At 38.9% G+C, this 13,357-nt stretch overlaps 1 protein-coding gene and 1 pseudogene across 5 annotated transcripts in view; both read right to left on the bottom strand.

Moving 5' to 3' along the window:
- Positions 1-10,151, bottom strand: part of TTC33 (tetratricopeptide repeat domain 33) — a 38,799-nt gene extending 28,648 nt beyond the window's left edge. Inside the window, exons 1-2 of one of the 5 annotated variants that reach the window (XM_019737218.2) lie at positions 10,048-10,151; positions 7,463-7,684 (exon numbers count right to left, since the gene is read on the bottom strand). In XM_019737218.2, coding sequence (XP_019592777.1) covers positions 7,463-7,683 — 221 coding nt within the window. In that variant the 5' untranslated portion in view covers position 7,684; positions 10,048-10,151. Of the gene's footprint in view, positions 1-7,462; positions 7,685-9,330; positions 9,482-9,800; positions 9,975-10,047 lie in introns of those variants that run through there. The other 4 variants (XM_019737215.2, XM_019737214.2, XM_019737216.2 and 1 more) reach the window with 4 other exon arrangements.
- LOC109450194 (cell division control protein 42 homolog) lies at positions 305-6,037 on the bottom strand (annotated as a pseudogene).
- Positions 10,152-13,357: the final 3,206 nt, after the last annotated feature.

The raw sequence follows: 13,357 nt of genomic DNA, 5'->3' as shown, positions 1-13,357 counted from the left end.
AACTGTATTAAAATTACGCTGATGGTAACCACTTTGAGCACCTCTTGTAATTGCATAAGTCAAACATGACTTATATTCACCTTTTGTTATCAGTATATATTGAGTATTACAATTTTAATAGTTTCTTCCTTTCTTAAAAATGTGTATACATTTTTCTGGAACCTTCTGTATAATGCATCCTAAAAAAGAGGAAGGGCAAGACAGGCTCCACCCACCCATCTTCATCAGTTTCATCAAATACTGGACGTACTCAAGGGTGGAGAGAAAAGGCAACTTTCAAAAAGGAGTATATTATTTTTTTTAATTCATTTTTTATTGAGGTATAATTGACATATCAGTTTCAGTTGTACCCAGATAGATCTAGTTAAAATTTGTCACTATACATATTTACAAAACAAGTATTTTTTTTTACAATGAGTAGTTTTAAGATACCCTCTTAGCAACTTTCAAATAGGCAATCCAGTATTATTAACTACAGTCACTATGCTGTACATTACAACCCTATGACTTATTTATTTTATAACTGGAAGTTTGTACCTTCTGACCACTCATTTTGCCCACCTCCCACCCCGGCCTTTGGCAACTACCAATCAGTTCTCATAATGCAGTCTTTTTGGATCGTAGTTGGTCATTTTGGAAAATATCATATTTACTTACTTGGATGATTTTTTTTAATTTTTTAAGATTTTTATTAAAAAATATAGCTAACATACAATATTATATTAGTTTCAGGGTTACACCATACTTATCCAAGATTTATATACCTAAAGAAGTGATCACCATAAGTCTAGCAACCATCTGACACCATAACATGCTACACAATATTGACTATATTCCCTATGCTGTATATTATATCCCCATGACTTATTTGTTTTATACCTGGAAATTTGGACTTCTTATTCCCCTTTACCTTCCTCCCTTTTTAATTTTTCAATTACAGTGGACATTCAATATTATTTTATATTAATTTCAGGTATACAGCATAGTGGTTAGACGTTTATATAATATAAGAAGTGATCCCCAATATATGATGATGGAAGGAGAACTGACTCTGGGTGGTGAACACACAATGTAACATGTAGATGATATATTACAGAAATGTGCATTTGAAACCTATGTAATTTTACTAACTGTTGTCATCCCAATAAATTTAAAAAAAAAAGTGGTCCCACTGTCTAGTCTAGTACTCATCTGACACTATACATAGTTATTACCATATTATTGACTATATACCCTATGCTTTACTTTACATCCCCATGACTATTTTCTAACTACCAATTTGTACTTACTCCCTTCCCCTTTTGAAAAGAAGTATATTATTAAATGTGGCATTTACTATCCTCCTTCCTAAGAGCACCTGGTGGAGAGCATGTTTTCTAAACTAGATCTAGGAAGTGGAATGTGCAATCACTCTATCCTCCTCCCCTTAAGGGCTGTCTAATGGTTAATGAATTTTTTAAATAACGACTAAATAAAAACGAACCCCACAAACACTCCCCCCCCCACCAAAAAAAGAAAAACAAAAAACCTAATGTCCCAGGTTATTCTCTGGAGTGGAACCTGGGAGCAGCTTCAATAACCTGTGTTAGTCTGTTACAGAGTCATCCCAAGCATGCCTTACTTTTGAACAAATTTTCAACAAAACAAAAACTAGTACTGACCACTTTTCTGACAATACACAAGTACACAAAATTAACTAGTATGGAGAGAGGGAAAGGGGCCATACCTCTGGGCCTTGTCTCACACGAGTGCATGTGGGTAGGTGCAGGGCATTTGTCATTATTGCAAAATAAATTTTAATTTTTAATCTTTAGTTTGACTTAAATGTTGCTTTTAGTATGATACTGACACGAGCTGTGTGGAAAGGGCTCTGGAGAGATGTTCACGGCATCACACACCTGCCGTTCGTCTTTGGTTCTGGAGGCTCCAGGTCAGCCAATACTGCTTCGTCAAATACATTCCTTAGGCCTTTGCGTGTGAGTGTGGAACACCCCACATACTAGACACTCCACATACTTTATTCACGGGCCAGCTTTCCAGCAGTCTCTGGAGTGATAGGCTGCTGGTTCTCGGCAAGTTTCTCAATAGTAGACGGGTCATCTCTGAGATCAATATGGGCCCCAACAAGCAAGAAAGGAATCTATGGACAGTGCTGAGTTATCTCAGGCACTCACTTTTCTTTCACACTTTCAAATGCGGAAAGAGAGACCAGTGAAGAACAGACTAGAAATATATGTTTGTGGGCAACTCTGAGGTTGTAATCTGTCATAATCCTCGTACCTGGTAGTACCAAAAAGTCCAAGAGTATATGGCTCTCCACCAATCGTAAGTGTGACTGCATAGTTGTCAAAAATAGCTGGTACACACTCAGAGGGAAATGTGTTCGTTGTATAGGATATCGGGAGACATGTTTTACCAACAGCACCATCGCCTACAACACGTTTAATTGTCTGCATTGCTGAAACAGTTTTCTATCCACTTTAAATATTTCAGATCTGATGATGACCTCAGCTTCTCACAGGGGGGTTCACAGCACTGCCCAAATCAATTTTCTTGTAAAAGAATATTAAAGCTTTAAAAAGCAACATTAGTCTTCATACCCATATGTTTACAATTTCCAGCACCCTTCATTCCTCTATTTTGATACAAATTTCCATCAGGTATAATTTTCTCCCACCTTAAGAACTTCTTTTAATATTTCCTGAAGTGCAGGCCTACTAGCAATGAGTTATCTCAGCTTTGGTTTGTCTGATAAAGTTATGTTGCCTTATTTTTTAAGGATACTTATGTGGTATATGGACCTCTAAGTTGACAGTTTGATATTCTCTCAGACCTTTCTAGATGCCATTCCATTATCGTGAGTGGACCTCCACCTCAGCTGCTGTACTCTGAAATCCACAGCCACATTTTCTGGAAGTTGGAGTTTCCCATGGCTGTTCCCTGCAGTGACTGAGAGCAGTAGGGATACTAAGACTGGGCCATTCTTACAGGGCATGGGCCTGACAGATGACTCTGACGTAAAGATTGCCCAACAGTCCAACAGCCCGCGATACTTCCACCCAATCTTCCTTCTCTGCTTCACTCAGGATCAAACGTTGTACAGACAGCTCTCCCACAGCACCCAGGTCCCTTACCATTTTCTCACACACAGGTGCTTCCACTAATAAACTCTTTGCATGACGTTTAATCTGGTTTTGGCATCTGCTTCTCGAAGGACTCAATTGACATAGATATTTATCCCATTTGGTGTATTTTATTTTATTTTTAGAGAGTGTATTTTTCACCTCTAAGTGTTCCATTTGTTTTCATCTTTCATTTCACTCCTGGTTAGGTTCATGTTACCTTTTAAGTATTTGAACACAGTTGTTACCATTTTTACCTCTTTGTCTACTATTTCTATCATCTACGTCATTTCTCAATCTAATTCTATTTACTGATTTTTCTCCTGTTATGGGTCACAATTTTTTGGATGCTGGATACTGTCAATGTTATGCTTTTGACTGTGAACATTTTTGGCTCTGTTCAGACATGTAATTAATAACCTGTGTATCAGCTTGAACCCTTCAAAACCAGTTTTTAAGCTCTGCTAGGACAGGTCTAGAGTAGCCTTCCCTCCAGGGATAGTGCAGTCATTCCACTAAGGCACAGTAGACTTCGTGAGGACTCTAGTTAATGTCTCTGGTGACATTAGTGCAGGAATAAATTTAACCAAAGAAGTAAAAGACCTGTACTCAGAAAATTATAAGACACTGAAGAGAAAAATCAAAGAAGATACAAATAAATGGAAACACATACCACGTTCGTGAACAGGAAGAATAAATATAGCTAAAATGTCAATACTACCAAAGGCAATATATAGATTCAAAGTAATTCCTATCAAACTACCAATGACATTTTTCTCAGAAATAGAACATGTAATCCTAAAATTTATATGGAACCATAAAAGACCCTGAATAGCCACAGCAAATCTTGAGAAGTAATAACAAAGTGGGAGATATCACGCTACTGGACATCAAATCATACTACAAGGCTATAGTAATCAACAATATGGTAGTGGCACAAAAACAGACACAGAGATCAATGGAACAGAACAGAGAGCCCAGAAATAAATCCATTCATATATGGTCATTTAATCTATGACAATGGAAGCAAGAATTTACATTGGGGTAAAGACAGTCTATTTAATAAATGGTGCTGGGAAAACTGGACTGACACATGGAAAAAAATGAAACTGGACCACCTCCTTATGCCATATACAAGAACAAATTCAAAATGGATTAAAGACTTAAATGTAAGACCCGAAACCATAAAACTCCTAGAAAAAAATAGAAGGATTAAATTTGCAGACATTACCCTGAGTTAATATTTTTACTGATATATCCCCTCGGGCAAGCGAAGTAAAAGAAAAAATAAACATATGGGATTACATCAAACTTAAGTTTTTTCACAGCAAAGGAAACCATCAATAAAACAAAAAGGCAGCCTACTGAATGGGAGAAGATATTTGCCAATGATACATATGATAAGGGGTTAATATCCAAAATTTATAAAACACTCATTCAACTCAACACCAAAAAATCAAACAACCCAATTAAAAAAAAAAAAAAAAATGGGCTGAGGACATGAAGAGACATTTCTCTAAAGAGGACATACAGATGGCGAACAGACATATGAAAAAAATGCTCAACCTCACTAATCATTAGAGAAGTGCAAATAAAAACCACAATGAGATACCACCTCACTCTGGTCAGAAAGACTGTGGAGAAAAGGGAAGACTGGTGCACTGTGGATGAGATTGCAGATTGGTGCAGCCACTTTGGAAATCAGTATGTGGTATCTCAAAAAACTGGAAATGGAATTACGTTATGACCCAGCAATTCCACTCTTAGGTATCTATCCAGAGAAATCCAAGACACTAATTCAAAAAAATATATGCACCCCTATGTTTACTGCAGAGCTATTTACAATAGCTAAGACTTGGAAACAACTGAAATGCCCATCGGTAGATGACTGCATTAAAAAACTGTGGTACATTTATACAATGGAGAATTACTCGGCTATAAAGAAGAATGAAATCTTACCATTTACAACAATATGGGTGGACCTACAGAATATTATGCTGAGTAAAATAAGTCAGTTGGAGAAAGACAAATACCATATGATCTCACTTACATGTGGAATCTAAAAAACTGAATAAATGGGCAAAGTAAACAGAAATAGTCTCAGAGATATAGAGGAAAAAATGATGGTTGCTAGATAGGAGAGGGGTGGGGATGAGGGAGAAGGGGAAGGGATCAGACAGCATAAATTGGTAAATACAATAGTGCCACGGGGATATGAAAGACAGTTTGGAGAATATAATTAATAATGTTGTAAAGATTTTGTAGGGTGTCAGATGGGCACATGTCTTATTAGGGAGACCACTTCATGAATGGTGTTGATGCCTGACCACTGCACTGTACACCTGAAGCTGAAGCTGAATAATATTGTATGTTAACTATAATTTAATATATATATATAGGCACAGGAGATGGAGTACACCATAGGGAATAGGGAATAGAGTCAATGGAATTGTAATAGATAAATACGATGTCAGAGGGACAACATATTGGGGGTGGGGGGTTATCACTTTGTGAGGAATGAAATGTCTATTACATTGTTTTGTACACCTAAAACTAATAATAAAAATAATAAAAACAATAAAAAATAAATTTTTTGGTTGGCCCAGTGGCTCAGGTGGTTAGAGAGCCATACTCCTAAAATCAAGGTCACCGGTTCAATTCCTTCATAGGCCAGTGAGCTGCGCCCTCTACAGCTAAGATTGTGAACAACAGTACTCCCTGGAGCTGGGCTGCTGTGAGCAGCCAGAGATTGGTGTGAGCTGTCGTGAGTTGCTATGGGATACTGAATGCTGCCGCGGGCTGCGGTGTGTTGCCGTGGGCTACCGTGTGACACCATGAGCGGCCGGTGGCCAGCAAACATCGTGAACTGCCGTGGGCTGCTGTGAGTGGCCAACAGATGACCAGCAACTGACTGCCTCAGCTGGGGGGGGAGGGGGGAGACGCAAGGCTCATAATTCCAGCATGGGCCAGAGAGCTGTGTCATACACAACTAGAGTGAGAAACAACGGCTTGAACTGGAATTGGGGGGGGGGGGGGAAGGCGGAAGAAGGAGGGGGAGAATTTTGAGTCCACATAGAGGGAATATGGGCAATTCAACTATTCTTTCAACTTTAATATAGATTTGAAATTTTTAAAAATAAAAATGTCCTTCTCCACCTCTAGGTTATAAAGATACCCTTCTATTTTTCTTTTATTAACTGTGTAGTTATACCTTTCACATTGAGATTTTTGATCCTTCTGGAGACCATTTTTGTGTGTGGTATTAGCTACAGATCATTTTATTTTCCTCCATACAGAATTCCACCTTTCTCTACACAATCTACTGGACAATTTGTACTTTTCACACAGATTTGTGGAAGAATAACTTTTGGTCCCATGGAAAGAGCTAAGCAGAGGAAGGAAGAAAAGGAATAAGAAAAACAGGAAAAAAGAGCAAAGTAAAAGAGAAAAAAGGGTGCACGTAAGTATAAGAGCTTAGCTGAGGAAGTGCTAAGAATAAATGAAGCTATTACCAAATTCCTGTGCACCAAACCATACTTACTGAAGTATATAACAAGTCAATAGAAAAAAATAACTGAACACCTATTTAAAACACACACACACACACACAAACACACACACACAAACACACACACACATACACCGGGGGTGCCAAAAAAAAAATGTATAAAAGTGGACACTTTGGTCAATGTTGCTCAAGCAGTAGTTTGCCCTAATCAGAAGTGTCTGGATGCTGAATGTAACCACTTTGAGCACCTCTTGTAATTGCAGAAGTCAAACGTGACATGTATTTATCTTTTGTTATTGGTATATTTTGAGTATTACAATTTTAATATAGTTTTTTCCTTTCTTAAAATGTGTATATATTTTTTGGATATATATATAGATACATGTATATCTATCTATCTATCTACAGATCGATCGATCAATCGATCGATCGATCCATAGATAGACAGACAGACAGATATCATCAAAGCAGTTCAGGAAACATCTAATTTATCTGGTACATAATATCACAAGGAGAAAGTTTCCAGAAATTAGACCATCTCCTACCAACCAATAAGTTGATTACATTTTACTTAACATTTATTTCACTTTACATAGAACAAAAAGGATGGCAAAGCAGAGACATTTTAAGTATCTTGAAGACACTTTTACACTTTGAGATTCTATGGGAATATTAAAAGGTGACTTTAAAACTTCTTATTTCTTTGATTAATTTAGCACCTAGACCAGATTTTTAAAACATGAATTTATAGAATTTGTAACTCTTCATCCCATTACTGACAGCAAGTCAGAAAATGTAAACTGTTCTCTATAAGAAAACTGTAAAAACATACCTTTTATTTTCAGCCATACTGGCTCCTTCATCCTTCAGTTGTTTACTTTTCTCAGCACAGTCTTCAAGGAGAATTTCTTTCCTACGTTTAATGGCATGAAGCCAGTTCCCTTCATCATTCTCAGCTACATCCTTTTCATCAGCAGCTTCAGCTTCAAACTGCTGGGAAGTGAGCTTTGAGACCTTCTCACCAATCTTCCTCTTCCATCCGAAGGAAGCCATTCTGGAAAATGACAAAGGAACAGCTTTAACTTTCAAACTTGGCCCTTTATACAAGTACTGTTCTTCCCCGAAAATAAGACCTAACCGGAAAAATAAGCCCTAGCATGATTTTTCAGGATGACATCCCCTGAACATAAGCCCTAATGCATCTTTTGGAGCAAAAATTAATATAAGACCCCGTCTTATTTTTGGGAAAACACGGTATTCCAACTAGGTGAAGAAGGAATAGCAGGAATCAAACTAATACCATTTTTTAACTCCTAATTAAACAGTGGAACCTAGGCAATAATCATCAAAACTCATCACCTATTAATGGGTAGGAACCTTATTAACACAGATGGATACACAGTGTGTTTATTAAAGGCAAATTACATTATAACTCATTGGTCAGATGCGTAGATTATTGGGAGCAGGTGTCAGGATGAAGAGGAAAGAAAAAGGCAAACAGACCCACAGGTATTTTTAGAAAACAGGTCATTCAGACTCCCATTACCATCCTCCATCCTCCAACCCAAACCACTGTCATAAATGCTGAAGGCAGGTATGGCCACAGATGGTAGTCCTCGACCACGTATGAAAAAGCCACACATCTCAATGCCCCAGGTGTGTCTGCCATTCTCCTCCACAAATCCTTTAAGATTTTCTAGAGATCAGAGGCTGTGAAGGTCAAGACAGAATGAGGTTGTAGGAGTATAAAGTCCTGATGACCACCAGCAATTGACAAGTTTAGCCTTGAAGAGAGGGGCAAGAATACCATTCCTCTCAGACAAAAGCTAATCATTGAATGAAAAGTATAGGCAAGTTCAGAGGTCGAGGGAAAAGAAAATGATGGATTTCATACCCCAAGCTTCACATTTCTCGAAGAAATAGGAGGCTAGCCATCTGCTCCAAGTCAAGGGAAAAGAAATGAATCTCAGACATGAGACAAATAGAAAAGATCTGAAATAGTCACCGGGGAGAACAGGAAAAGCAACAATAAGGGATGAGTAAAGATGCCAAACAGTATCAAGGGCCCACTGAGGTTAAAAAGCATGAATCTGTTATCAAGGCCATTAATACAGTTTTATATTTTCTTCAAAATTGTCAAAAGACCGCAAGATTATAGTCAATTACAATACAGGATAAGTGCTATAAAAGAGTAAACAAAGGATGCCATATAGTGTCAGAGAAGAAACGCTTGAGGTTCAGTGGAGGGTATAAATTTTGAAGAATAAAAAGTTAGTCAGGCTTTAAAGGAGAGTGAGTCCTGTAACATATGCAACACAGTTTCTGCCTTCGAAAATGTAACACTCCGAGTTGACTGAGGTATCTTAAATAGTACGAATTTATTGTTCCTCTAAGGCTAATTGAACATTAAACTAAAACTTCTTATAAAGAAAATTTTCTTGAATCTGTAGTTAGATGCACAAGGCGCCGACTTCCTAACCTTTACATTTTTCACTAGGATAAAAAAAAATCATATGGGTAAATCATAATCCTATGCGTTGCACGTTAAACTTATAAAACAACACAAATTCGTTTTATGCAGAATTATAGTTAACTAATGCCATGAAAATTCTAAACAACGACATTGTATTCTAAATTCCTTTGCTGGTATAAGATCCCTATAGTCGGCGCTCAATTAGGGTTGATGGCTTGACACGTTACCAAGCCACCAGCCAGAGAACGCTTGTCTTCATGTGTCGGAGGATGCAGCACCCAAGGCGAGAAACCACTGGACGAACACGATCAGGAAATCAAAACAGAATCCTTCTGGGTACAGGGATGTATCCGGAGGTGAGGAATTCAAGAAACGGTTTACCCGAAAATGTCACCGCAAGAGAGCGTATTAGCGACTTCCCTTCATTTTCGACTACAATAAAACTGTGCGAAGTTCCTAAAAGCGGCCCTTAATGTCACCCGCGAGTGCACTAGCCCCGCCCTCAGCCGCAGACACCGTCAACGCCGAGCGGCAAGCAGGCTCGGTTCCGCTCCTCCCACCGCAAAGGGAAGATCAAAGCCGCACAGACCGCCTAGAAAGCGCAAAAGCCGCCCAGGGCGCCCCTGCAAGGGAGGGCCCAACCCTCAGCCTTGCTCCTCTCTCTCTAGAAACCTACTGTCCCGACTTTGCCACAGACCTGTAGAGTCTCACCTCCAACTTGTGAAGCTCCTTCTTCCCTTAACCACAAGATCCTCTCGCCTCTTTTTCCTGCTCTTCCTCCCGTTTCCACGATCTGGGTAGCCCCAGTTACCTGATAACCACTCTCCTGGTCCCGTGTTTACATTCCTCTTGCCCTTTGCCCCCCGGAAGCGGAAATTACCATGCGCGACCTCCGACCTGTCTACCTTTGGTATGTGGTCTCCCTAGATACAGTGTGGACCAACCTGGAGCGTCCGAACCGTCCTGAGAAAAGAGCTTAGAAGAAGCGAGTCTCAGAGCATTTCATATCTGCCAATTCCTTCCCCTGGACCACAAATCCCAGAAGTCACTGCGGCCGCCCCCACCCCATTACCTTCTGGGAGTTGTAGTCTGGACCATCCGGGCCTGGAGCGCCCACTAGCAGCCGGCAAGAGTGTCGAGTGCGCGGGCATCCGCAGGGAGGGAGCGCGGGAAATGCGGCTGTGCGGGCTGAAGTGCGCTCAGAGAGACGCAGGCCGGGCCAAACTGTATGACCCATCCAGTCAGCAGGTAAAGCTGGCGAGGCGCGGGGAAAACAATTGGGAGGGACGGGATTTAGAGCATTAAGATGTGACCTTTCCCTAAAGGTGTTTATACCCTAGCTGATAAGGCCGGCAGGACAGAGGCAAAACTCATTGAAAAAGTGTTAAGGGGGGCACATCAGGAAGGGCCATGGCTGAACTGTGGGCTTCCCGTGGGAAAAAGAAACAAGTTGGACTCAGAAGAGAGAATGGTGGCCTGAAAAAAAGATGTGGTTCAAGTCTTGAAAATAAAATAAGTGGGGAAAAGTAACAGTGGAAAGTCTTTAGGAAATTGAAAAATTAAGATTAATTTATCATTGTAGCTATCTTGTGCAAAGAAGGCCATTGTTGTAGACCAGGCTTTGTCTACGTCAGCTCTGCAACATTTCAAACTGGATAATTCTTTGTTGGAGGGAGAGGGGCTGTCCTGTGTTTTGGGGGACGTTCAACAGCACCCCGGTGGTGCCACTAGATGCCATGAGCATCCACCACCAGTTGTGGCCACCAGAAACGTCTACAGACATTATCAAATGTACCCGATGAAAAATCGTGCTGCCACCTCTGCCCCATTGAGAACCACTGATGTGAACCAGTGAGTCTTCAAAGATGGTCGTCAGAGCCCTGAGGGTCGCTGAGATCCTTTCAAAGTCAGAACTCTTTTCATACTAAAGGCAACATTTGCCTGAATTTTTCACAATGTTGACATTTGCACTGACAGTGGAAAACAACAGTGGATAAAGCTGGCACCTCAGCAAGAATCAAAGCAATATAAACTATACTTATAGTCATAGTATTGTTTTCCACCACTCACAGTATAAAAAAAAAAAGCAGCCACTCAAAAATGTCCTTTATGAAGCACTAAAAATTTTATTAAAATGACCCTTCAGTACATGTCTTTGTAATACTCTGTATGACAAAATGAGGGAAGTATTCATAAAGTACTTCTGCTGTACACTGAAGTATGATGTTTCAGGTAAAAACCCTTGTGAGATTGCATTGTAAACTGAAATAGGTAATTTCTTCATGGAACACAACTTTCACTTAGAATGACTGACAGACTTAACCCGTTATTCAGGCTTCAGTATTTGACAGGCCGGTCTTAAAAACGAACAAAGGGAGCCTGTTACTTCAAAACAACTGATAGTGTTGCCAGTGATAAAATTCAAGAATTAAAGCAAAAATTACGATTTTGGAAAACATATTTACCATAATGATCTTGACACTTCCCGATACTTCCATGCTTTTCTGAGCTCAGTGGTGACATCAGATGTAATTCTTATTTACGTTGTTGGATTATATGCATCAACATTTGTTAAGACCTGAATAAGTAAACTAGTATTTTCAAAATGATCAGTGCGTGATTGCAGTAGCCAGCATCTGGGATGGTTTCCCATTGAGCCCTACTCCTGGCATTCATTTGTGTAGTTCCTTCCCACCTGGTACCAGGATTGTTCTGTGCTGCTTACGTAATAGGGCGTAAGTGATAGTATATCACTTCTGATATTAATTATGAAAGACACCAAGGTGGTGGCAGTGTTTATTAAGCTGGGTAGAGGTTTACATGGCCATGTTCACTACAAACCTAAAACTGAATATTTATCGAGTCAAATTTATGATTTGTGCACTTTTCTGTAAATGCCTCTACACGTCTTTAAAGTGTGTGTGTGTGTGTGTGTATCCCTAACAAGACACTCAGAGCAGGATTTATGCCTTAGTGACATTTGTAATGCTTGGTTCATAGTAGATATCTGAGGGGATATAGTATGCAGAGTAATCAACTGGTGCTTGAAGCTGTACCCTTCTAGGGGTCTTTCCTAAATCTCTCAGATAATTTAACCTTGATTCACTTTACTCTGGTATAGGCTACATCCACCCATCACTTCCCTACTTACTTTGGTCTATGTTCTTGGTGCGTCTATTGATACATTTAATACATTTAACTACGCTGTTTATAGACCACATGATCCTCTTCCTAATTGCCAGAAATACTCTAAATTTATCATGGTTAACATTTATTGTCTTCCACAATAAATAGAACAGCTCAATATTGATTTTCAAACAAGAGAACTTCTTGTACAGTTGTACAGTCAGGGTAAATACCTGAAGTAATTTATGTAAGTTGCCTAAAAGAACCTTATGTGGTGTTCCTAATAGTCTTTAGTAGTGCTTTCTTAAAATCATCAAGCTATTTTAAAGATTTAGAATGCCAACAATCTAGCACAAGCCCTGCCTAACAATGCCACATTGGATACAAGATTTAATACTAAATTCTAACACTAACGGAATTCTAACCAAATCCAATGTTAGCAACCACTGATAAATGGTAGTTGCTTTGGCTTTTATCATATATATCTTAATGTTTTGTTCAGATGGTTGATTTTTAGATGAAATCAAAACTAGTTAGATAAAAGTCACATTTAAGTGCTAAAATTTGTTCAAGCACTGTATTTTATATTTAGGCATGTTGTTTAAAAAGGAAGGTGCACAGGTGGTCAGCCATAAACAAGTGCTTTGTTTTGCATTTAGTTTTCCCAGAGATTAAAAAAGTTAAGCACATTGTAACAGATGAAAAATGTTTTTATTATCCATTTTCTAAATCGAAGTATTTTAAATTTTATACTTAAATATACTGTTTAAAACAACATGAACACATCTCAGAATATTGTACCACAAAGATTGATTTCTACCCTACTACCAATTTACAGTTATGTTGTATGTGGAATTTCATTCATCTGGTCAGGAGAACTCAAAATAAAAATGAGAATTCTATTGTGGGTGGGGGAGATGGAAAGCATTAAGGAGAGAATAAACACACATTTCTTTCATTCCAAATGTGCCAGTCATAGCATAGGTGCATAGAGTTCTACATCTAGTCATATCGCACCAAGGATTAATTCAGTGTGAAAGTATCACTACAGGGTCAAAAAGCGTGGGCACAGAGTTATGAGAGGGCTGGATTTTTTTGTATAAAATCATTAAAACTCTGAAAAAACTA

The sequence above is a fragment of the Rhinolophus sinicus genome, linkage group LG03 (assembly GCF_036562045.2).
Source record: "Rhinolophus sinicus isolate RSC01 linkage group LG03, ASM3656204v1, whole genome shotgun sequence".
In the NCBI taxonomy this organism is placed as follows: Eukaryota; Metazoa; Chordata; class Mammalia; order Chiroptera; family Rhinolophidae; genus Rhinolophus; species Rhinolophus sinicus.
This window is presented reverse-complemented; position numbering and strand designations above follow the sequence as displayed.